The 24,569-nt window shown below is 35.2% G+C and overlaps 2 protein-coding genes across 2 annotated transcripts in view; both read right to left on the bottom strand.

Moving 5' to 3' along the window:
• Serpini2 (serpin family I member 2) overlaps positions 1-4,833 on the bottom strand; it is a 64,204-nt gene extending 59,371 nt beyond the window's left edge. The window contains exon 1 of the mRNA XM_010606685.1: positions 4,769-4,833. The gene's annotated coding sequence lies outside the window, so the exon portion shown is untranslated. The remainder of the gene's footprint in view (positions 1-4,768) is intronic.
• Positions 1-24,569, bottom strand: part of Wdr49 (WD repeat domain 49) — a 137,298-nt gene that overhangs the window by 12,114 nt on the left and 100,615 nt on the right. The window contains exons 16-18 of the mRNA XM_033762513.1: positions 21,974-22,140; positions 8,340-8,449; positions 4,769-4,912 (exon numbers count right to left, since the gene is read on the bottom strand). Coding sequence (XP_033618404.1) covers positions 4,769-4,912; positions 8,340-8,449; positions 21,974-22,140 — 421 coding nt within the window. The remainder of the gene's footprint in view (positions 1-4,768; positions 4,913-8,339; positions 8,450-21,973; positions 22,141-24,569) is intronic.

The raw sequence follows: 24,569 nt of genomic DNA on the forward strand, positions 1-24,569 counted from the left end.
AAAAAAAAAAAAAAAGCAGGCAAGTTATAAATAAGGTCTTAAGGCCATCAGCAGTCCAGAAGCAAAGCTGACCATATTAACTGAAATTTTAAACATAGTAGAACCTTTCTTGGCTGAGTTTAGATTGCCAAGTATTTTCTTCTGGGGATTTATCATATTTAGGAATTGCTAAGAAACTGATGTACAATAGATCCAAAGTCTCTTCTATGGAAAAGCAAAATCCATTTTTCATGGCTATTGCAATCTAGAAAAATCACATAGTTCTGGCTAGTTCTGTCCACTGAACACTCCCTGCATGGTAGTGTAGTGTGAGAGACTAAATGCAAAGTACTATTTCCTGCATCTTGCAGTACTTCAGAGTCAGTATAACACTAAAGGAAGATATCTACAACAGGGAAGTGGTACCTGAGCACTGCCCTCTCTCAACATCTAATTTGTTTAAGGTGGTCAGCCCTTCACCCTTCCTGCTGAACTAAGGAAAGAGTGAATTGTTTGCAAGAAAATAACATTGATTTCAGCTTTTATACTTTCTCTTATGCAATAAAAATGTAAAGGCTTCTAAAGAAGTGAGAAAAATACAGCATAACTAAGAAGAAAAACATGTTAGAAACAGACCTGAGAATCATCCAGATACTAGTGTTAACAGGCCAGAACTTTAAAATTAGTGTTGTAAGCATGGTAAAGAAAACAAACCAGGGTGATGTCTGCAATCCCAGCTACATGAGAAGCTCAGGCTGGAGCATCACCCGAATCCAAGTGCTTGAGACCGGAGTGAGCAACATAGTGAAATTCTCTCGGAAAAATGGCGGGGGGGCGGGTAGGAAGGAAGGGAGAGAGGAAAAAAGAAAATAAAAACAAATGAACAAATGAGTAATAATAAGATAAGATTAACGAACTCAAAGAAAAGTCAACAAAAAATATTCAAAGCTCAGACGAGCAAATAACACGGAGAAAAGGGCACAGAAACATTTGGGATATCATGTTTTTATAGTCTGATATACATGTTATCATAATCATAGAGGGATTATCTCCTAGGGGAGAGAGGAAATGGAGCATAAATAATGTTTGGGAAAAAATAATGGCTGAAAACTTCACAGTTGAAGAAAGATGCATTCAAGGACTTTGGTGAACCCTAAGTCATATAAATATACAGAAAACTGTATTTAGATCCATCACATTAAAACTTCTGAAAACCAAGAATAAAGCTTTTAAAAGTAGTGAGAACAAGAAGAATGAATAAAATTAAGAGTATGATTTTGAACAGAAACTATGGAAACAGGGAAACATGTTATCTTTAAAGAGCAGGAAAAAAAAACCCTACATCTAGTTTCAAATTCAGTGAAAATAGCTTTTCAAAGCCAAAATGAAATAAATGCATTTTTCACACACATAAAAGGTGGGGAAATTATTGGTGAGTAAAGAAATGCAACAGCAAGTTCTTCAGATCCTTCAGGAAAGGATCTCAGATATAAGCCTGGTACTACAAGAAGAAATAAAGAGCACAAGTAGAAGTATAATGCCTTTAGGGCAATCACTAAAAGAATAATACAAAGAGCTATGAAAACTAAAGAGGTCATAGAGGAGATAAAATGAGTGATTCAGGATAATTGATTGAAATGTTTCTGATAAAGTAAATACCAAGGTCCTTACATATAGCACACTGAGGCTTCATGATCCTGTATCTCTGTAAGTTAATTCACGTTAGAACCTAGCCATTGGGAGCTACATGTTATTCATGTTGCCTCATAGTGAGTATGCGATTCTTTAACCAAAAATATCTTCTTTTTTTTTTTCTTTCCTGGAAAATAGCAATTTAACGTTGACCCTATAGCTTTCTCTCGGTCAAATTCTCATCACAGGCTGTATTTAATACCTGATACCTACAATTTAAAGAAGGAGCAGTTTATTTGGGCTCACAATTTTTAGTACATTCAGTCCATAGTTGGTGGATTTCAAGGCAGGAAGACCACGGTGGAAAGGTCCTGGCCGAGGAAAGCTGCTCACATTGTGGCGGTCAGGGTGCAAAGAGGAAAGGGAAGAGATGGGGAGACACACCCTTCCAAGTCACACCCCTAGCTAGCTGCCTCTTCTGACCAGACCTGCCTCCTAACACCCCATTCACCCATATACTCCTCCATGAATCAATCCATCTCTGATAATAGCACCCATGACTCAGTCATTTCCTAGAAGTCCAACCTCTGAACATACGAGGCTTGGGGGACATTCTAAATCTACACTATAACAAATTCAGACATAGTCTTGTTTTCCCTAAGAAACCTCTTAATTTCTGAAGGACCCAGGGCTTATCAGTACCAAACCCTTGTTGCAGAATGTAATTCTTTATTTCCCCAACCAGACTTTTCAAGGTTTTTGAAGATTGACCACACACACATCTCTGTGAATCTAACATCCAATATAGATGCTAGTACATTCAATATCTACCTTAAGAAATGCTGATTACATAAAGAGAAGGTATTCAATATCTACTTTAGAAAACACTAAATATATACATGAACAGACATTATTTGCATATCTGCTGGTGGAAGACTTTATGCTATTATGCAAGGGTTGTTATAATTACTTACATCTTCTAAATGATGCACCGGTAACTCAAACTCAACATGTTCTACACTTGAACCATTCCATTTTGCTTCTGCTTGTGCATTAAACTCCTTTAAATGTCTAAACATCTGATGTTGCCCATAGCAACCAACTTGGCAGTGTTTCTACCTCTGTCCTTCCTTGCTCATCCCTGATGTCTTTTCTCACATTATTTCTCTATTCTTCACATCCAGGCCTCCTTTCTCATACTTTGAACGCTTATCTGTTCATTAAGCCCCAGCTCAGATGTAACCCTTACTCTGAACTTCTTCCTCAGCACCAGAAAGAAGGAGTCTGACCTCTTCCTCCTTGGAGCATTTTTAAAACCTCACGTGTACCATTCCGTGTCCTATATTCTATCATCATCAAGAGTCTGCATCAATCCCTCTTACAAGTTCAGAAACTTTTAAAACAGAACTTTTCATTTGGAAAAACATGCCATGTAAGCGCAAATATTTCCTAAGGGAGGCAAAGAATAAAAGCTGAAGAAAAAAATTTAAAAAGCAAAAGAAAGATCATCTTTTAAGAAGCTACATGGAAAATGTAAAGTAAAATCTAATACTAAGAAATCTATGATGAAAATGTTTTTCTTTAGAAGTTTCTTAGAGTCTTAGATATTTCAAGCATTTCCACGCAGCCATCACCCCAGGCCCTGCATGCACATTCCCTGTGCATATGAATTCATCTGCACCTTCCTTGTCCCTTTCCCACAGCTTGTTCTTCAGATTTTGCATACTCCCTGTTACTTATTTATCGTATCTCAATTCTGACACTTGCTCTATCTTGGTTTCTGAATACTTTGTGTTTGGGCTATTTATACTGCTTTGTCCTGGCTCTCTGGATCTGTTTTACTGACTATTCCCCCAGATTCTTCCTGTATCTGGCTTCTAAGAACAAGACCAATACTCCTCACATTCATTCTTGAAGGTGGAGCATACTTGTGTTAAAAAAAAAAAAATGGGATGGGTGATAGATTGAAAGCCTCATCAGATTCACTAATGGTTACACACAGCCCTAAAGTTTATGTCTTGGCATTTTGAATAGCAATTAGCAGAAACAATAGATGAAACAATAGAAACACAATAACAAATCAAATGATTATAAATTTATCAAAGAGGAATTCTAAAAAAAGATAAAAGGAAACTGATGATAATTGGACTGGGAACTATGGTGATGAAGAATCTCAGCTGTACCTTACTTATAAAAGGAATTTCAAAAAAATAAGATTTTTTTTCTCATTGAGTTTATTGGTACTTTGTAGGTATACAGCACAGTTACATTCGTCATTGGGATCTTGTACAAAAAAAATAAGAATTTCTGAGCAACTGTTTTCCCTTTATATAGGGGATCAAGCGAAAGGCAGAAGATTAAATTTGTGCAAGTGTGGATTTAAGAAAACACCTTTATACTGAAAGGGTTATTATTGCTCAAGGATGAGGTTAAACTCCTTTTTTTCAGAGGATTTGAAAAGTTTAGAAACCACAGATCTGTTTGGAGTTCTGAACTGTTACAAGTTGGAAACTTGCACTTTTGTTAAGTGATTTTTAAGGCGCTCCCTGTGTCCACATGCTTTCTATGTTCCTCACAGGTTGGAGCCACCCTTTGCAGCAAGGATTTTGTACAGAAATTGTTCTTCAAATTCTTAGGGACTCAGAACCCTAGAATAGTCTGAAAAAAAAGACCATTCTTTTGCATATCTTGTTTCTGAATCTTTAGAGATCATTCACTTATATTTTCTATGTTGGATTTTCTTGTCCTCCCTTATCAGCCAAGCACTGCAGCTGGCAGCCTCTGAGACAATACACATTAATGGCCTGTAATTTTAGAGGCATGAAAAGAACAAAATCAGATTGCTAGAGACTCTCTTCTCATGATGGCTTATTCTCTGCTATCATTTTTGAAAATTCAGATTATTTTGGAGGGAAAGGTTCTCATCCACAGCATTTCAGGATACCTGTTCATGGGATTCTGATTCAGAGAAATGACAAGATAAAGGCATCTCCTTTCTGAAAGCACAGATCAGCGGCTGAGCTATAACCTCAACAGATGAGCCACATTTCACCGCAATCTGCAAGGCAAACATGTTATTCTCATGCTTCTCTGTTTCATTTTTCATTGAGTTCCATGGACAGAGTTGATAGAGGTAAGATGATGGCTGAGGACTTACTTTCAGAAAGTAAAGGAAACTCCGTAATTCTGAGATGTTCCTCTGGCTCTTTCCTAAAATATTTCTCAGGGTCTAGAAGAAAAGCAGGTTTATTCACTTCAGGCAGCTCTGTCAGAGTTCCGATGCTTAATGACCTAAATGCACCTCACAAAAACAATTTTTAGAGAGAGGGGAGAAAAGGACAATAACTTTAATTCCTTACAAGGCACAAGCACATTTCCAAGTTAACTGTTTTTAAAATTTAACCTTCCCGTTACTCAGCTGCTATAACTGCTGTGATCAGCAAACCTAATAAACACAGCTGTTCAAAATAAATCCAGTCCTTTCTATTCAAAGGAACCAAGACTAACTGAAGCCTTCCCTTTCATTTATTTTGCTTTTTTTTTCTTGCTATTTTCCCTTGAAAATTAATATTCTGAAGTTTTGGAAAAGCTCCAGTTTCTCTTTTATCTACCAGAAAATTGCATCCTTTGTGAAATGAAATCAGTATTTTTCAGTGTTGAATTTAACAAAATACCTAAAATTTTAAATTTGCAGGTACTCCTTCATTTCGCTATAATGTAAACCAGACCTGTGTTGTTGTATTTATTATGCACACAAAATGATGGGACTCTTATTTCAACATGACCTTAAAAGCAAATTCATGCTCAAAGTGCAAAAGGTTTTTCTTCACTTGATAAGCAGCTAAAGGAATAAAAATCAACAAAAACTTAATTCAAGGTATGATTTCTTGTTGTGCACTGTGAGTTTGTAGAAGGTAGCAACAGTGATTTTGTCTTCATCGTGGCTTAGTAACTAGAAAAAGGCCAAAATTCAGTACCTGTTCTAGTACAAATCAGGTGTCAGTGGTTCTCCAATTATAACTGGCATGAGAACTACCTAAATGGATTACTAAAACATGGACTGCTATGTACCACAGGCCTCAGATTTAATGTGGGTAGAGAGATAAAGGTACCTAAAATTATATCTTATTATATTTAATAAGTTCTATAACATTTATAATGCTAGGCTAGTGACTACTCTTTGAGAACCAAAGGACTATGCAAAGTTAAAGAAGAAATCTTTCCAGTTGTAAGGTTTTTATTACACTCATAAGACAGATTGAATAATTCAGGGTCAAGGTGCTTTAGTAACTTGCCTGAGTTTATACAGCTGATAAATGGCAGATCGTGGACTTGAGGATAACTACAAAATCGATACTCCAAGATTCAACTATAATAACATAACAGTACTAATAAAAATGGTATTGAGTTTCTATAATATAATGGTCAAAGTGCTTACCGTATAATATCCCATGTGATCCTGAGAAAAACTTTACTCTATATAAAGTACATTAGTTTAGAAGTGGGCATTGAATGTTAACAAATTATTATGCAACTTTTGATGGCAAAGTTTCACCAGAAGTTCTAGATCAACATATCGGCTTTAAGAAAGTGGAACATCCTATTGGCCATAAGTCGAAAAAAAAAAAGTAATTGTAGAAAACAGAACTTCAGGGGTGATTCTCAAATACCTTTCTAAATAATAAACTTAAGTATGATAATGATTCCTGTATTTCAAATATTTTCAGGAGTCTCACCTACCTTTTTCTCTTGTTCCTGAGACAAAATACCCAACACCCAAAGTTAAAGGGTAAAAGGTTTATTTAGCTAATAATTTGTAGAGGTTTCAGTTCACAGTTGGACAGCTCCCAGGCAGGGCGGCATCACAGAGAACAATTCATGGCAGGCAGATGGTAGCAAAGCAACACGGGACCTTTGCAGCTTCTTTCTGTCCCTTTTATAGTCTATCTAAGCTACTAGATTAGAGCAGTGCCAACCCAATCAGTAGGCTGATTTAGTAATCACAAACCTTTAACCCAAACATCATACATTCGAGATTCAGCCCCTTCTGAAAAAGCCCCACTATGAGTACATGAGGCTTTGGGGGCACATCTAGAAACAAACCATAACATGAGGAATGGGAGGTATAGGGGATGGGAGGAATAGGGTCTCACTATGTTGCCCATACGAGTTTCAAACTCCTGAGCTCAAGCGACCTTTCCACCTTCTAGAGTGCTGAGGTTACAGGCATGTTTCACCATGCCTGCCTTTCAATTACTTTATTAATATTCTTCTATGGTCAGCCAAAACTAAACTAATACCTTGTGTGTAGCTTTGGAATTACTGGGAGAAAGAGGTTTTTATTCATCTTCACTTTTTACTTAAATTTCTTTTTTACTAGCACGTAAAAACACAAAAATTGTACACATTAGTGGGGTACCACAAGCTGTTTTGGTACATGAATACAGTGTGTAATACTTATATCAAATTAAACATATCCATGACCTCAAAGACTTATCATTACTTTAGGATGAACACATTCTCAACCTTTTCATTTTTTAAACGTACAGTACATTATTGTTATCTATAGAAAACAATACTAGGCAATAGAACAACAGAACTTCTGTATTTATCTACTGTAACTTAGTACCCATAGATTAAGCTCTTCCCATTCCTCCCTACTCACACTCTCCGTAGCCTTTGGTAACCACCATTCTACTCCCAAGTTTCATAATCAACTTTCTGAGATTCCACGTTTAAGTGAGGTCATTGTCGTACTACTTTTCTCCTTGGTGAGACAAAATACCCAACAACCCAAATTCATTATTTCAGTTAGAGGTTTCAGTCCACAGCCACCTGGCTCCAAGGCAGGGACGCAGCAAAGGGGCACTGCAGAAGAGGAGTCCATGGCAAGCAGACCGGAGACAGCAAAGCAGCAAAGAGCAGCAGCAAATCCCTCTTTTAACCCTTCCAAGTTACTCACATTTGGATGGGGCCACCCACACGCAGAGTGGGCCTTCCCATCATCCACACCCAGAACTATGCTAAAACAATCAGTGGACTAATTTAGTAATTATGTAGCCTTCTTCCCAGCATCACACATGCTAGATTCAGCCACTTCTGAAAGCCCCACCTATGACTTCATGGGGTGGGGGGTGACATCTACATACAAACCGTACCAGTCAGGTACTACTAGTCTTTCTGTTCCTCCCTTGCTTTACTTAATATTTCCAGTTCAGTCCACAATTTTAACTGATCTCATTTCTTAAACAATTAAGGGAAAATATTAAGACTCTAGTACTATCTCTGTTTTGGAAGTTATAGGACACACTTTGTACCTGTTTTATCATTTAGAATTTAGAACTGCTCCACCTATCCTGCACAGCCTTGAACAAATGACATATGTCTGAGCCTTGCTTTCCTCCTTTGTTAAGTGGAGATCATAGAACATTACATTATGCGTACTAAGTAATACCAAAATCCTAGCATACAGAGTACAGTATAGTACAGTACAGGACAGTGGCACCTCAGGTCATGAACCTCATTTGTTTTATGATTTTGGCAAAGATGTCGTTTATGTTTGCCGATCAATATGGAGTTTGTGACCAGAAGCAAAATTTCGTTAAGCACTTTTGAGGACCACGTTGTTTGCAAACACATGTTTGATAGCCAAAGTATTACTGTAATCCTCTTATTCACAGCAATGTATAAAACAACATTATAAAAACTTGTCAACAGTGATTACTTACTGTCTGGTTTTTGTATAATTTCACCATAGTAAAGTTTATGTGATTTTTTCTTATCGATATTTCTTTCCTTGTATTTTATACCTAAATTTATGTCTTCAGATGGTCTGACACTGGAAAAAAATAATGAATGATAAAATAAAATAACCACAATGGTGAGCACGTTATTATATTTATTATTTTACAAAAAATTCTACCCCTGTATACTTAAGTGACATTTGTTTACCCTAATCAAGCCATATCTTTGAATAGAATGTCTGGTAGTCAAGCGATGACAAAAGTAACAGCCAGAGAAGCTGAAAGTCTAGTTAAAGCAAAAACTTTGTTGCCATAACAACCTGAAATTCAAAACAAACTAAGCTGAAGAAAGTTTCACAGAAACACATACATACTATCCTTATAAATTACATAAACAATGAAAAGTAAGCATTGGTGGTCTATGTCAAAGCCCTTTACCAAAGCTAAGGATAATTCTTCACTTTTACCCCAAAAACAAACTGTTCAGTGTTTATGAATCTACAAGAAAATGTTAGATTAGGTGAATCCACAGAAAACCTTCTAGCAATGGACACAAGAAGAGAAATCATTATATTGCCCAATAAAATTCTGTCAGAAAGAAGAAAATGATCTCAAATACTTAACATTCATTATTGAAGACTCCAACCTTAGTGATACTTATGTTGGCACAACTCAGTATTAGTATCTAGTGAGCAGCAGACTTGAAAACACACTCACTTCCCTCAAATCTTGGAGAGTTATGGGGACTTCGGCTGCCTCCTTCCTCCCGATTCCTTTCTCGGCATCACATGACTATTCATAGTGAACATGCTCCTATCCCCTTATTTTTATTGCCAATTCTTCTATTTGTTTCATGCCTGTGCAACCTTGAAATGTTGCCTGTACTCTGCCCCGATTTTTCTTCTAGGTAATGAGGCTCTTGCCATAGCTTTTAAAAAGTGGTCAAATGAATGAAATAAAGATGAGCCTAGTAAATAATACTATTCAGTATGTATTAATTTCTCTTCTGCCTTTCCTTCTACTCTACTTCCTGTATCTCCACAATTTCATCTTAAAATATTAATGCAAGTAAAATGAAATTTGTGCATCTCTTTTAAAGTTAATATAAGATGCTGTTTTTATAGCTGTAATAATTTATTTATGTTTTTTAAACATAAGTAAACTTTTGGTTTTAGAATACTTCTTAGTATTATAGAAAAGTTGAGATAGTAATCCTAAATTCTCATATACCCTTCTCCAAATTTTCCCTATTGTTAATACTTTAAATCACCATTTGTCACAATGAAGAAATTGATATTTGTACGTTATGATTAACCAAACTCTACATTTTATTAGGTTTTTGCTAGTTTTCTTGCTAAAATCCTATTTCTATAATGTGAAAATCTGTTTCGTTATATAAATCCTGAACCTTCCCTGGCCTACTACAATGTATCACACTTTTTTTTATCATGACTTTGACAATTTTGAGGACTGTTTGTCAGAGTTTTTAGTAGAATGAGTCTCAGTTCGTCTGATATTTTTCTTATGGTTAAACTGGAGTTATAGGTTGTTTGGAGGAAGGCAACAGAGGTGAAGCACTCTCTTCATTATAGCCAGTCAAGGATACACGCCATCAACCTAACTTGCCGGTGTCGATGCTAACCTCGATCACTCGGCCAGGACTGATTCACAGTAGTAACGGTTGACAGCACTCACTTAAATGTTTCTTCTTTGGAATCGAGTTACTAAGCATGGCCTACACTTAAGGGGAGAATGAGGACGGGAGTTAGACAACATTTTGGGGTGGAGGGAGCACCTCTCTAAGTTATTTAAAATTATGAAATCTTTAGGAGAGTTTTGGCATCCAAGAAACATAGGGTAGGTGAGTAATTTTTCTTCAGACCACGCTGGAGTGGCTTTCCCTTACAATATACCATCACTTTTAAATAAAAGCAAACTTTTAGCTGTTGTCTGGATTTTGACTACAAGAATTATTATTTTTAAAATAATAACACAATCTGTAATAACAAGAAGTCAATGGTGAATACTGGAAAGGTGTCTGTGAAGTATTTATGCCTTGCAGTTCCTGAATTTAGAAAACATTTTTCCCCAGAAAATCATTGTAGGTATAAACTGCAGTGTAAAATGTTGAGGGGTCAACTATAGGAGGAAGATCTCTCTTCCAAAAGGCAGCAAACCCAATAGTACCTAAGCCTAATAGTAACTCTCTTCTAGAATTATAGCGAGAGTTATGAATTGAACACATACACATATTAGAATAGTACCTGGAGTATGGTAAGAGCTCAGTGAGTACTGGTTTCTGCACAAGACTGTTTTTCTTTCAAAGCAGGGAGTTTTATATGTCCCCTATCACTAATGTAATGCTGTTCGGAACTATCAGAATAAGAAAGTACAGAGATACAGCAATCCTCAAACTAATAACTTAGTCCTCTAATATCTTTAAGACTTAAATTTTGAAAATTAAGTAGATTTTCATTTGCTTTCATTCATCATATCTGGGCATAGGATTATTATTGCTGCAGATTTTTAGCAAAGGTTAACTGTCAATTCTCCATGTGTTTTATGTTATATAAGGACTAATTTAAAATGGGACTTTAATATTTTATAGATTTTCCTTAAATTAATTTTCAAATTTAATTTTTCTCAAATATGCTGGCAGAAAAACTAGGTACTCAATAGCATACAAGTAATTGTAAATGTTAGTTTCCTCTCAGCAATAATATCGAATGTGGAACACTGTAATTTCACATGTTTAAGAAACATTACTTTGAAATGTGCCTTCTGCTATGTATAAATTTACTGGAAATCACTCTTTCACTTCTCTTCTGATTCTTTACCTGGTTTGTAATAATGAATATCTCCCTGGTAAGCAATTTATTTTTTGGTAATAGAAAAGAGAAAATGTGTCTGATAATAGAAAGGGAAATAGAATTGCTTTTTGTTGCCCTAAAATAAGAATGAAGATAAATGAATCACAGTTCTACAAATGAATAAATTTGCCATAATATTTAAAATGTTCTCTAATAAATAGTAGTTTAATAACAGAGTATCGATAAGATAGTGAATGAATACATTGAACAGTTATGATTCAAGAGGGCTGGAATGTGTTTCTGAAAGATGCAAAGGAGTTAGTTCTGGTAGACGTCTAAAACTTCAGTCAGCTTTATATACTTTCCTAGTCAAAAAAATGCAATTACAAACAATGATAAATCATCATGGCAGTAGTTTTAATTCAATAGCAGCATCCGGTCTTGGGTGAGAGGCAGGAAATAGCCATTTCCACAGAATGAAAGTGGAGGGATACTCATTTGCAGACAGCAATTTCAGCAAAATGACCCAAAGGCTTTTAAATCTTTTGACTCAGCAATTCCACTTCAAAACATTTGTTCTAATGATGAAATCAGTTGGGTACTCTAACGCATGTATATGAAAGTACTTACAAAAATATTTTCCCAGCCTGTGTAAACAGCCAACAGGTTTGAAAAGGAGAAAATAGTTAAAAAGCTGCATGATAAATTCCTGGGAGCCATTATGCATATTGATGTACCTACAAATTTATATTAATTAATGCAGAAATTGATTCTTTGTATATTTTAAATGATGAACAGGTTATAAACGGTATATAAAAGCTCTGTACATAATATTTGCATTTGTTTATTTTTCTAAGTATGCCCAGAGCAGTCTAGAAAGGAAAATGTCTAAATGTTGCAATGATTTTGCTGTGGGGAATCATTTTTATCTTTTTCATTTGCTTGCTTGTACTTCAAACTTTTCATATAATGAAAATGTGTTATTTATACAATAAAATATTCTAATTTTATGTTGCCTGAATTATTTATTTCATATAAAATTTTCTAGAATAAGATAATTTTGTATGAGCCCAGAAAACAAATATTGCTACAAATTAAGAAAAATGCATGTCCAGCAAAGGTTTTATTTTTCAGCTGATCCCTTCACTTCTTTATTTTTTCTTTTCTGACTAATATAATTTTTGCAGATTTGAAGAAGGGCAAATTCTGTCTCTGTACCAATTGTTAATTTAACATTGGGACTTCCTATTAGTCTTTTAAATAAATTCTAAATCTAAATAAATTCTATATCCATAGGTATAGATAAGTCTTCATCTCCCCAGGACTTAAATTGCAAATGGTTCCTTACAACCTCCTTACTTCTCACATACAGTATTATAAAATTTTCTAACATGATGGAAAACCAAGTGTTTATGTGTAAGCCAGAAGGTCACATACACCAAGATTGCTACCATGTAAAGACAGCCCTAGCCATTAATATAAGCATGTGGCTTCAAATCAAGTTATTTCTTCATATATATCGCATCCTCCATTTTCTCTTGCCTTTTTCTTTTCCCTTGTACATCTTCTAGAGCTGTATTCTTTGATTCATCTAAGTATTTCACCCTTGCAAGCACATACACCAAGTATGCTTTTCCTTTTGATTTTGTCTAACTTCTCACACACATTTATTTTTCTTTCATGCTATTGCATACAAATGATAATTGGCATAATTCTCACCTTGAATTTACTAATATGACTAGGTAAGGAGCACATTGTTCAGAACGTATTTTATGAAGGAGAAAAATATCTTTACTGGATGGAAAATGCACAGGACATTTGAAATCTGACAACTTTAGGGTGCTTGCATGATTTCTGCAGAATATTCTTGGTCCCTTTCTTGGAAAAAGAGGTAAAGGATGCACCTTATTCAGAGGATATATTTTTCACTGTTTTCTTTCAACTAGTTTATTGGTTTTTGTTTTTGTTGTTTTGGTTTGGTTTTTGTACCAGGGATCAGACTCAGGCCCTTGTGTTTGCAAGGCAGGAGGTGGAACCAATGAGCTAAACCCCAGGCCCTTCTTTCAATTAGTTTAGTACTGCTTGAATGACATTATTCTGAACCATCTCTTTACTATAATCCTAAAATTTGTGCAATTCAGACACAAATGAGATAAAAACAGATAATTTAGAGGCTATAAGTTCTTTTAATGAATGATTTTTTTTCCTCTGAAAAAACGTTTACAATGGACAAAACTTTCCATCTCTTCCTTAGCTCCACCAGCTCAGAATGAAATCTATGTTCTGTATAATCTGATAGATAATAAATCTCCAGTTTTATGAAGCTGTGAATTTAAAAATACAAATGCACCAAATTCCATTTAAAAATGACTAGGATTAATAGGTAAGAAATGAAATTATATAGAAACCAAGAAACAAGTAAAAAGTTCAAATTATCAATTTTTGAATCTAAGGAAAGGCAGCAGAATTTTAAACAGATAACTGAGAAGTTAATATATTGACTAAAATATCCTTTAAGTGTTTGTTTACAAGTTCACAATATTTATATTTGCACGGGGGATTTGGCATACGTCAATGTCACCTTCGTCCTTTTACCTTCCTCTCTACTCACATCCCTCACCCTCTTCCTCTGACCCCCTTTCCCATTTCCAAAAAGTCTGTCTCCCTATTTCCTATCATCTCTCCTTTCTTTTACTCTTTCACTTATTTATATTTTGGATTTCTCTTATAGGATAAACCGTGTGATACTTAACTTTAATTTTTCTAATTTCACTTAATCTTATTTACTTAAGATCCATTCATTTTTCAGCAAATCATGTGATTTCATAATATTTCATTGCGTATACATATTTTCTTTATTCATTGAATTATCTGTTTATGGTTGTTTCCAGAACTTTGCTTTCATGTATTACACTGCTTTAAATATGCATATAAATGTATCATTCAAGTATGATATCTTTAACTCTTTCAAAAATACCCAAATACCCCAGGGAGTTACAGCTTGAGTTAAATGAAATTTCCATTCATAGATTTTGAGGAATCTCCATGTGAATTTCCATAGTTGTAATAGTTTACATTCTCACTAACAATATAGAAGTGTTCTCTTTTCCTCACATCTTCAAGAGGATTTGGTGTGTGTGTGTGTGTGTGTGTGTGTGTGTGTGTGTGTGTGTGGTGTTCTTGATAACAGTCATTCTGGAGTACAAAGGAATTTTAGCGCTATTTTGATTTTTCATTTCCTTAATGATAAAATGTTGATGAACATTTTTCTATGTACTTACTGATCATTTGTACTTCTTTTGAGAGAAGTGTCTATTCATTACATTTGCATATTTTTATTTGGATTTTTGGTGGTTCATTTTTTGAGTTCCTTATATATTCTAAATATCAGTTCCCTATCAGAAGAATACCTGGAAAAAATATTTCCTCTTCCTGTAGGCTGTCTCTTCACTCTGTTGACTGTTTCCTTTGCTGTGGAGAAGGATTTTAACTTGATGTAATACCATTTGTTGATTCTTCATACTATTTCTTGTGGTATAGGAGTTCTGTTCGTGGAGTCCTTGACTGAGCCCATGGCTTCAGGCATGTCCCCTATGTTTTCATCCAGAATTTTCAAAGTTTCCATTTTTGTATCTAGGTCTTTCATCCATCTAATTTGATTTGAGTACCAGGTGAGAGATATGGATACAGCTTATACTTTCTCCATGTGGGTAACTAGTTTTGCCAGCACCATTTATTAAAGAATCGCCATTTCTCCAAAGTATATTTGGACCCTTTGTCAAAAGTCAGATGTTTGAAAGTTCAAAGGGTTGTTTCTGTAACTCTTGCTCTATTCCATTGGTCTACACATCTATTTTTGGGCCAGTACCATGTTCTTTTGTTGCTAGAGTATCCAGAATTGAAGTCCAGAATTGTGAAGAAACTCACTTGATTCCTTTTGCTCAGGATTTCTTAGCTATTCTGAGTCTCTTCTGGTTCTATGTTAGATTTTTTTTTAGTTTTATGAAGAATATTTCTGGTATTTTCAGGGGGATACTATTAATTCTATATTGTTTTTGGCAATGTGTCTATTCTAATGATATTAGTTTGGCATACACAAGAATTGAGGACATCTTTCCTTTTTTTTTTTTTTCCATTTGGTTTATTGGTACATTTCAGATATACAGTATAGTTACATTCATCATTGAATGGATGTTGTACCTTTGCATGATGTATCTTGGTTCTTATTTTTTTCCCATATCCTTGCCCTCCTTTCACCCTCTCCACCCTTCTCTATTTACTCTTTGTTTCCATTTTTTAATGTCCTCTTCAATTTCTTTTTTCAAAGTTCTTCGGATTTTTTTTTTTTTTTTTTTGCAGAGGTCTTTCACCTTCTTGGTTAGATAGATTCCTAAGTATCTTTTTTGCAGCTATTGCAAATGGAAATGTTTTCCTGTTTCCTTAGTGAGGTCACAATTGTTATGCAGGAACATTATTGACTTTTATATGTTTATTTTGTAGTCTGCCAGTTTGTTGAATTATTTTAACAGTTTTGCAAGTCTTCAGTGGAGTTTTTTAAGGGGTCTTTCATATAAAGGCAAATATCATCTTCTAATAGAAATAATTTGACTTCTTTGCATCTATGTTCATTGAAGATACTGGCCTGAAATTTTCTTTTCTATTCTTTGTGTGTGTGAGTGTGTGTGTGTGTGTGTGTGTGTGTGTGTGTCTTTATCCAATTTTTTATCATAGTAATGCTGGATTTGTGAAATTAGTTTGAAAGTATTTCTTCCCCTTCAAGTACACGGAAAAACTTGAAGAGTATTTGGATTAGGTTTTCTCCAAAGTTCTAGTAAAATTCAGTGGTGAATCCATAGATTAGTGGTTTTTATTAATGTATCTATTTCATAGCTTATTATTGGTATGTTGAAGGATTTTATGTCTTCTTGGTCAAATTTTGGTAAGTCACATAGAAATTTATTCTTTTTTTGTAGTTTCTCCAATTTTTTGAAATATAAGTTTTCAAAACAATTTCTTATAATTCTCTTCATGTCTGTGCTGTCTTTTGTATTTTACCCATTTCATTTCTAATTATATTGATGTGAGTCTTCTTTTTCTTTCTTTTGATTTTGCTAATTATTTTCAGATCTTATTTATCCTTTTCAAAAGATCAACTTATTGATTTCATTTATCATTTATATGCCTCCATTTCATTAATTTCCATTTTGAGCTTTATAAATTCTTTCCTTCTACTAGTTTTAGATTTTTATTTCTCTTGTTTTTACAGGACCTTAAAATGCATCATTAGATTATTATTTAGAATTTCTCTATTTTTCTAATGTAGGCTATAGACTTCCCTCTTAGAGTTGCTTTCATTCTGTCCCACAGATTCTGATGTTATATTTCCATTATCACTTGATTCTAGGAAATTTATAATTTCTTTCCTGTGAAATACTCTTAAACTGAAATCTGTAATAGCTGCTTTGCTCTTTTAGTAATATGACAAGCAGAGAAACTATGATCTGTCTTGTGTTGGCCTGAATTAACTTTATTTCCTCATCTGCAAAAATTGTGTGGAGTGGGTGAAGATATTTTATCCTACATAGAGTCTTTCCAATCTCAGTTGCACAGGATTGGTTGTGTTTTATTTCTAAATTGCAAACCTCCTTCTGCCTGAATGCCACTTGACATTTCAACAAGCCATAATTCAAGGAAATGAAAGAGCAGGTACCAACATGTAATTTAGTGCAATAGGATTTTTAAACGAAAAGTTTTTATTACATCTTTCTGTCAGCAGATGTCCAAAAGTCTAAAAGTAAATTAATTCATTAGCACCATTAAAAATATGTTTTCCCACATTCTAAAGTAAGATGTTAGATGCTAGAATCATCATTCAGGCTCAATTTGCCAAGGAAGTAGGTCCAAAACCAATCTTGTGCTGGTTAAACTAACTACCATCATAGAGTAGAAACAGAAGCAGGGCGGATATTATCAGAGGGAATTCAAGATGTGCATAAAGGCCTACTCCCATGACATAGGAGGGAAGCATTTCTAGCCTCAATTTCACATTTCTAGCCTCAATTCATGTTGAACAGTCAATGAATTTAAGGTATGACACTTCGGTTAACCATTAGATGGGCACAGAGGGTTGTTATCTCATTTGTACTCCAAAACTCCTACTGGCAAAATGTTCTGACTGGAGTTATCCAAATGGGTAGGGATGAGGTAAGGGAGTGGAGCAATGGATATAGCAAGGATGTATGAGTTTCTTATGGGCCAAACAGAAGCTAACCCAAGTGAAGCTATGAAAGAAAATGATCCTAATAGTGCAAGGGTGTTGGTATAATAGAAAAATAGGGTAAGGCACATATATAGTGTGAGCTATTAAAGATGAGCCACAACAAACATTCAAGAGTGTACCAATTTGGCAATGTCAATGCGGAGGTAACCTTTGCCCATACACCAAGTCGAGAGAACAGAAATGGCAGTATTTTCCTTCTACTTCACCATCCTGCTTTATCCATACTGGATTCTCAATGAATGGGAAACTATGACCAGTGAATGACAGGGAAGAAAGAAAAGCAGATCTTGCTGAGCCATTCTACCTGCAATGTATTATGGTAACATTGAATTGAAGCATGGTGCTTTAAACAATCTATTTAACTGAAATGCCATATACTGGCTTTCATTTATTTTGATACAACTTGTCCCCAAAGTGATTTAGAGGATCTTCAAGCCAATATAAATATTTCATAAATCTTTGGCCATTTGGGTATACACCTGCATAATACCTCACATCACTTAGCAAGAAAAACACTGAAGAGTAAAGACCCGACACAATTAACTGGATATAATGCGAATCTGCTCCAAATATTTGTTTCTCTGAGTTAAAAGCACCACACACCTGTTCAATTAAGAAAACCGTCCTTACGGCACAGGATGACTTTTTATTTTTAAGTAGGGTTTAGCTGCTAATTAGGTGCTGCACGGCAAAGCTACGTCCCCAGCTCATGACATGAATTCACAGGAAACAGATTCCCACGACTCAGGCTCTTTCCCATTTGTTCTCACAAAGCTTCTGTGGGTGGGCCAGGCTGGTGCTTCAGTTGAACCCAGATGCCTTTCTCCTTCTGATCATTTTCCTCTCTCCAAGTATCTTGCCCTTAACTTGCTTGTTTACGACCATGCCAACAGCATGCTGGGGAATATTGTAGCCTCTTCCGGCTTTGCCACGGTGACATTTCTGTGGCATTCCTTTTTGAAAGTACCCATTCCCTTGATGTCTACAATATCACCCTTTTTGTAGATGCACGTGTATGTGCTCAAAGGAACGAGCCCACAATTTCTAAAAGGCCTAGAGAACTATACCCGGTTCCCCTCCTCTTCCCCTTTCTGTCATCATCTTGGCAACTTACTGGAAGATTCTGGCCAAAAGGTCAAGGTGAGGATTTTATAAAACTGTTTTCTTTTCACTTCTAAGTAAATACCATTTTGTTCCTTTCTTGGAATAATAAGCAATTAATTGAAAGTACTGAAATTTCTTTTTATTATTCTTCAGTTAATAGGTTCAAATATCTATCTTTCTATGAATTCTATATTGTAACTTTACATGCATATTGGGAGAAGTATTTCTTTTTATAAATGTTTATGAACATTTCTACTGAATTGATAATTAAAAACCTAAAAGAGAAAGCATAAAATGCAAATAGTTTCACTATAAATTATACCAAACCTTTAAGGAGCAGATTATACCAAGACTCTACAATCTGTGCCAGAACAAAGAAGCATGAGAATCATTTGTAGCATTCTATGCACAGCCCATATAATGTCATATCAAATCATGCAGAGTTCAAAATAGATTGATATTTGTCATGAACACAGCTGTAAAATTCTGCAACAAAACAGAAGCAAATCAACTCCAACAGTGCATAAAAAGAATTATACACTATGACAAATTGGGACTTATTCCAGGTATGCAAGACTTACTGAGATGGGTAGGCTTAAATGTAAAGTTGCATAGCTTGAAAGCTACCCAGAAGATTAGTAAAGCATACTTCTGGGTGTGCCATGGTGGATCACTGAACCATGACCTTGAGTGCCACGTCTGGACCCTGGTACCTTCCTCTCGGCCCAGGCTCTTTCCTGACTGCCAGGAACTAAGCAGCTCTGCTTGGACATGCTCTTCTGCCATGATATCCGCTATGGACCCAGATGACTATGAACCAACTGCTGTGAAACTCTAAGTAAAGCAAATTCCTCCCACTTTAAGTTGTCCACAACTAGTATTTGGTCTCAGTGCCAGGAAAATTGACCAATAGATGACCATTTGAAATCAACTTATATAACACATCATGTCAACAGGCTAAAGAAGAAAAATCATAAGATCATAACAACAAGTGCAGAAAAAGCATTTCACAAAATTCAACACCCATTTATTGTAACTTTCATCAAAAACATCTGCTAAAATAATCTGCTAAAGACCCACAGCTAATGTACTTAATTAATGATGAAATACTGTATGATCAGGGGCAAGAAAAGGATGCTTTCATTTACCAAACTGATTCAACATACTGAAAGTCCTAGCTGATATGAAAAGGAAATAAAAGCTTGAGATTAGTAGAAAAAGAAATTAAAACTTCCTTTGCTTAAAAATAACATCATCACTATAGAAAATATGATAACTGTTTTGGTGGGGATTTTTTTCTTTTTGTATGTGTGTGATTGTTGGTTTGTTTGCTTTAGTTTTCTTTTGAGACAGGGTCTCGCTATGTAGTTCAGACTGGGCTTGAACTCTCTATGTAGTCCAGGCTGGCCTCAAACTTGTGGAGATCCTCCTGTATCCACCTCCAAAGTGCTAGGATTACAAGCATGCATCGCCACACCCAACAAAAATCTACTAATATTATCAGTTGTTTCCAACCTGATCTATAAATTCAATACATTCTCAATCACAATTCTCACAAAATACTTTGTAGATATCTGCCAACTCACTCAACTTTAGGCAAAAGGTCCAAAATAGCCAAAAGAATATTAAAGAAGGACAAACACTATCTGACATCAAGACTTAATGATAGCAATCAAGATGTTAACATGTTGGTTCAAGAACAGACATATATATCGGTACAGTAGAAAGAATAGAGAGGTCAGAAATAGACCCACACAAATACAGTCTATTGACTACTCAGAGTTGCATGATTCATAAGTGCCAAACTATGGAAGCATTCAGGATGTCTTCTAATGATGATAGCTAAACAAACTGTGGTACATCCATATGATAGAATATTATTAAATAACAATGAGAAATTGGGAATGAAGTCATGGTATGATATTGAGAAATTTTAGATGCATACAGCTAGTAGGAAAAAGGTAACCTCAAAAAGTCTGCACACTGTATGATGACAACTACATGACAATTTTAAATGGGCAAAATTAAGAAGATAGTAAAGTATCAGTGGTTATCTAGATTTAGGAGGAAGAAAGGAGGGGTCTATGAATGGACAAGCAAACCTTTAAAGCCATAAACTATTCTATCCTGATACTTTCCCATAGAACTTTACAAACAAGGAGTGAATTCCTTCAGGAAAACTACAGACTGAGTTTCAGTAAGAGTTAACTATCAGTAATTTACATCATTTCTAGTAAACATAGCATGCCTTGTATAAAATTATATGTGCCTAAGGAATGAGGGTTATATAAAAACTTTCTGTATTTTCAGTATAGTTTTTCTGTAAACCTAAAAATTATTATATGCACAAGGTAAAATATAATACCAACTTTAGAGAAGTAAACAGAGTATGGTAGTAAATAGCCGTGGTGGTATATACCTGTAATCCCAGCACTTGGGAGGCTGAGACAGGAGGATAGCAGTGAGTTTGAGGCCAGCCTGGGCTACATAAAGAGACCTTGTCTCCAGAAAACAAAACAAACAAATGAAAAACAAAAAGGAGAAATAAATAGAATAAATAAAATTATGCCCTGAAAATAAGAAAATTGTTTCATTCAGATGGTGAAATTTTGAGAACATGGTTAACCAAAATATAAGAAAGAAGTATGAAACTACTAGAGAGTAAAAGGAATATAGTAATGGGATCTAGCAAACCATTAAGAAATGTCTGAGCAACATTAGAAAAAAAAAGCTAGAAGCTTTAAGGGGAGCAATGTCTAACATTTAAAGTTAAGCTCTTTGGAGGGTGGGGACAAGGGGAAAAATGAGAACCAAGACCTGGCATGTAAAGGTCCAAGATCCCAGTAATGAATGTAACGGTACACTCTACCTAGAATGTACCAATAAATTCAATTTAAATTTTTTTTAAAAGTTAAGCTCTTTGAAATTCTTTTCTATAAACTCCTGTGCCTTTTCCAAAAGACAGAGGTACTGTCTACCTAGAATGTACCAATAAATTCAATTTAAATTTTTTTTAAAAGTTAAGCTCTTTGAAATTCTTTTCTATAAACTCCTGTGCCTTTTCCAAAAGACAGAAGTGAAGTCAAACAAACATTCTGAGATAACAGATGGGAGATAGAGAGAGAGAGAGAGAGAGAGAGAGACGTTCAGATATTTTTTTTGGGGGGAAGGAGCTAATTTCCACAATTAGATTGATGATAGAGTAGAAATAAAAAACTAGATGGTACTGGGTAGAAATCAGAAATTCAATGAACTCAAGAAACAATAACCAGGTGCATCCCTGAGAATATATGCACTTACCACTTAATACAATACACAGATGAAGCATTCACTGGACAACCACAGAGCACAGAAGGAAGTTTCAGCCAACTTGATTTATTATCTCGACTGCAGTGAGCATCTGTGTAATACTTAAAACTACTTACATGTGTATCGAGTCATCTTTTTCATGCTTATTAAGTAGTGAATGTTCTGTTGAGTCTTTAGAATATAAAGTGTTTACTCTCATACTTTCCTCTGGAATCTCACTTTCCATAAAATTTGTATCTCTTTCAAGAACAGAAAAACAGTTTCCAATACGCCAATGTTTTGCCTAGAAAAGAGAAATATATCTTACTTTTGTATCATTTGTTTTTGTCAAACATGTATGTGTATTTATCTTGTGCTAGATTACTAATTTAATTCCTAGGAACACAAACGTGCACACACAATATCACAGAGGTGATTCTTGTCTTCAAGGACTGTACACTCTTATAAGGGAGGTGAAATATACTCATGGAACTTTAATAAAGATAGAACATTAGAAGTGTCCTAAGAAACAAAAAATCTCTGCAGAGATAATTTTTTATAATTCCTACTTTAAAATTTTTAATAACAAGACATATATTTCCTACGAATTAAAAAAAGGAAATCTTTATTGAAGAATTTCCAGAATTAATTTTTCCTACTACTTTCTTTTCACTCTACCTTCTCAATGTTAAAAGAAAAACCCTCAAAGACTTCTAATTATTGAATATTTTCTCCTGGAAAAACATTATTGTTTTCACAGATTCTGGGGGCTGTAGTTCTTAATATGCATCCACCTAGCAAAAGCTCTCCAGTGACAATCTATTTCATATTTTAATAAAAGACTGATTTCTTTCTTTTACATCAACTCAATCATACACACAAGAACATAGGAAGTCTATATGATAGGAGGGAACTATATTCCAACTTTACTTGACTAGCTAGCCTACAAACTGAACAGCTTTGTCCTAGGGTTTACAAAGTAAAATGCCTAGCAGGACCAATAAGATAATGTCAGTGAATGGTTGAGCTTTATATAAGATAATACTTGGATACTAAATATCAAATAAAATTCATTTCTGCATTTATCAGCAAGAGAGAAAAGTTGGAACTGTCCTGAAACTCTACTTTTTGTAAAAGAGACTACTGTGGTTTGGAAGTAGTTGGATGGTATCTTCTAAGAGTTCGTGTCTTGTTATTTGGTCCCCCATGTGTCAAAGTTGAGAGAGAGGGTGCAGTCTTTAAGGACTAGGGTGCAGTGGGAAGCATTTAGGTTACTGGGCACACTACCCTCCCTGAATCTAAGGGTGTTCTTGTGGTACTTGCGTTAGTTCCCCCAAGAGGAAGCTGGATCCTTCCCAGCTCTCTGGCTTCCTGCCCTCCATGCCATCTGTCTTGCTCACACTCCTACTGCTGTGACACCATCTTCAACGAGGTAATGTAGCTAAAGGCCCTTGCCATAACCTGTGGCATGCGGTTTGGACTTTTGGTTCTCAAAACTGTAAGCTGACAAGTCACTTTTCTTTGCAAATTGCCCAGCCTCAGACATGTCATTTCGGTAACCAAAAATGAACTAACAGAAAGGTCACAGTTACTCTCAGGAAATGAACTATGTTCTTTCTCAAGAGAAGCAAGAAATCTTGATCTTTACATGAAATCTCTCAATGTTGAAATCAAATTTGAACACTGGGCAAAGAGATAAAAAGTCCCTGCTCATCAAATCAATCAGATGCATAGAGTTAACAGGGCACAAACTGCCGCGTACAAGTTGGAAAAGTCTTCTAATCACCAACCTGTACACCCTGAACTGTTAGCACAGGAAGTAACAAAACAGATGAATGAGGCGCCATAAAAATTTAAAGCAGAAATAATTTCCCAGATAACAACAGAAATGGTGAGCAGAATGAAAGACATGATTAGAGACTCTAGAACAGAAACAGATTAAAAAAATAGATAAGCTCATGTACATTTTAGGTATACAATATAGTTACATTCATCATGGGGATCTTGTACCTTTACAAGATGTATCTAGGTTCTTATTTTTTTCCCCATTACCCTGCCCTCCCTTTACCTTCTTCAAACTTCACTATTTACAAAGACTTTGTTTCCATTTTTTTCTTTTCTCATATTTTTTCTTTTCTTTTCTTTCCTTTCCCCTACCCTTTCTACTTCCCCTACTCCTTTAGACATGTTCTTCCTATTTCACATTATCTATTATACATTTTGATCCTTATTTACACTTTCAGATTCTCACACTAGAGAAACTATACTGTATTTACACATGTGTACTATTTATGCCACTTGAGTATCACCTCAATGTGCATCCATTTAGCAATTAATGTCTTTAATTTCTCATTTTTCGTGGTTCAGTAGTACTCCATTTTAACACATTTTCTTTATCCAGGCTCCAGTTAATGAACAATTGGGCTGCTTCCAAGTTTTAACTATTGCAAAGTGTACTTCTATGACCATGGGTGCACATATATCACTATGGTATGATTCTTTTAATTCTTTAAGGAAGATACCCAACAGGGGAATCACTGGGTAAAATGGGACCTCTAATCCTAGTTCTTTGAAGTATCTCCATACTGCTTTCCACAGTGGTTGCACCAGTCTGCACTCCCACCCACAATGGAGCAGTGTTCCTATTTCCCCTCAGCCTTGCCAGCATTTGTTATTGGTTGATTTCATCACAGCAGCCATTCCTTCTGGGGTGAGGTGGAATCTCAGTGTTGT

This window comes from Fukomys damarensis, unplaced genomic scaffold (genome assembly GCF_012274545.1).
Source record: "Fukomys damarensis isolate Sample0158 unplaced genomic scaffold, DMR_v1.0_HiC HiC_scaffold_12, whole genome shotgun sequence".
NCBI lineage: Eukaryota > Metazoa > Chordata > Mammalia > Rodentia > Bathyergidae > Fukomys > Fukomys damarensis.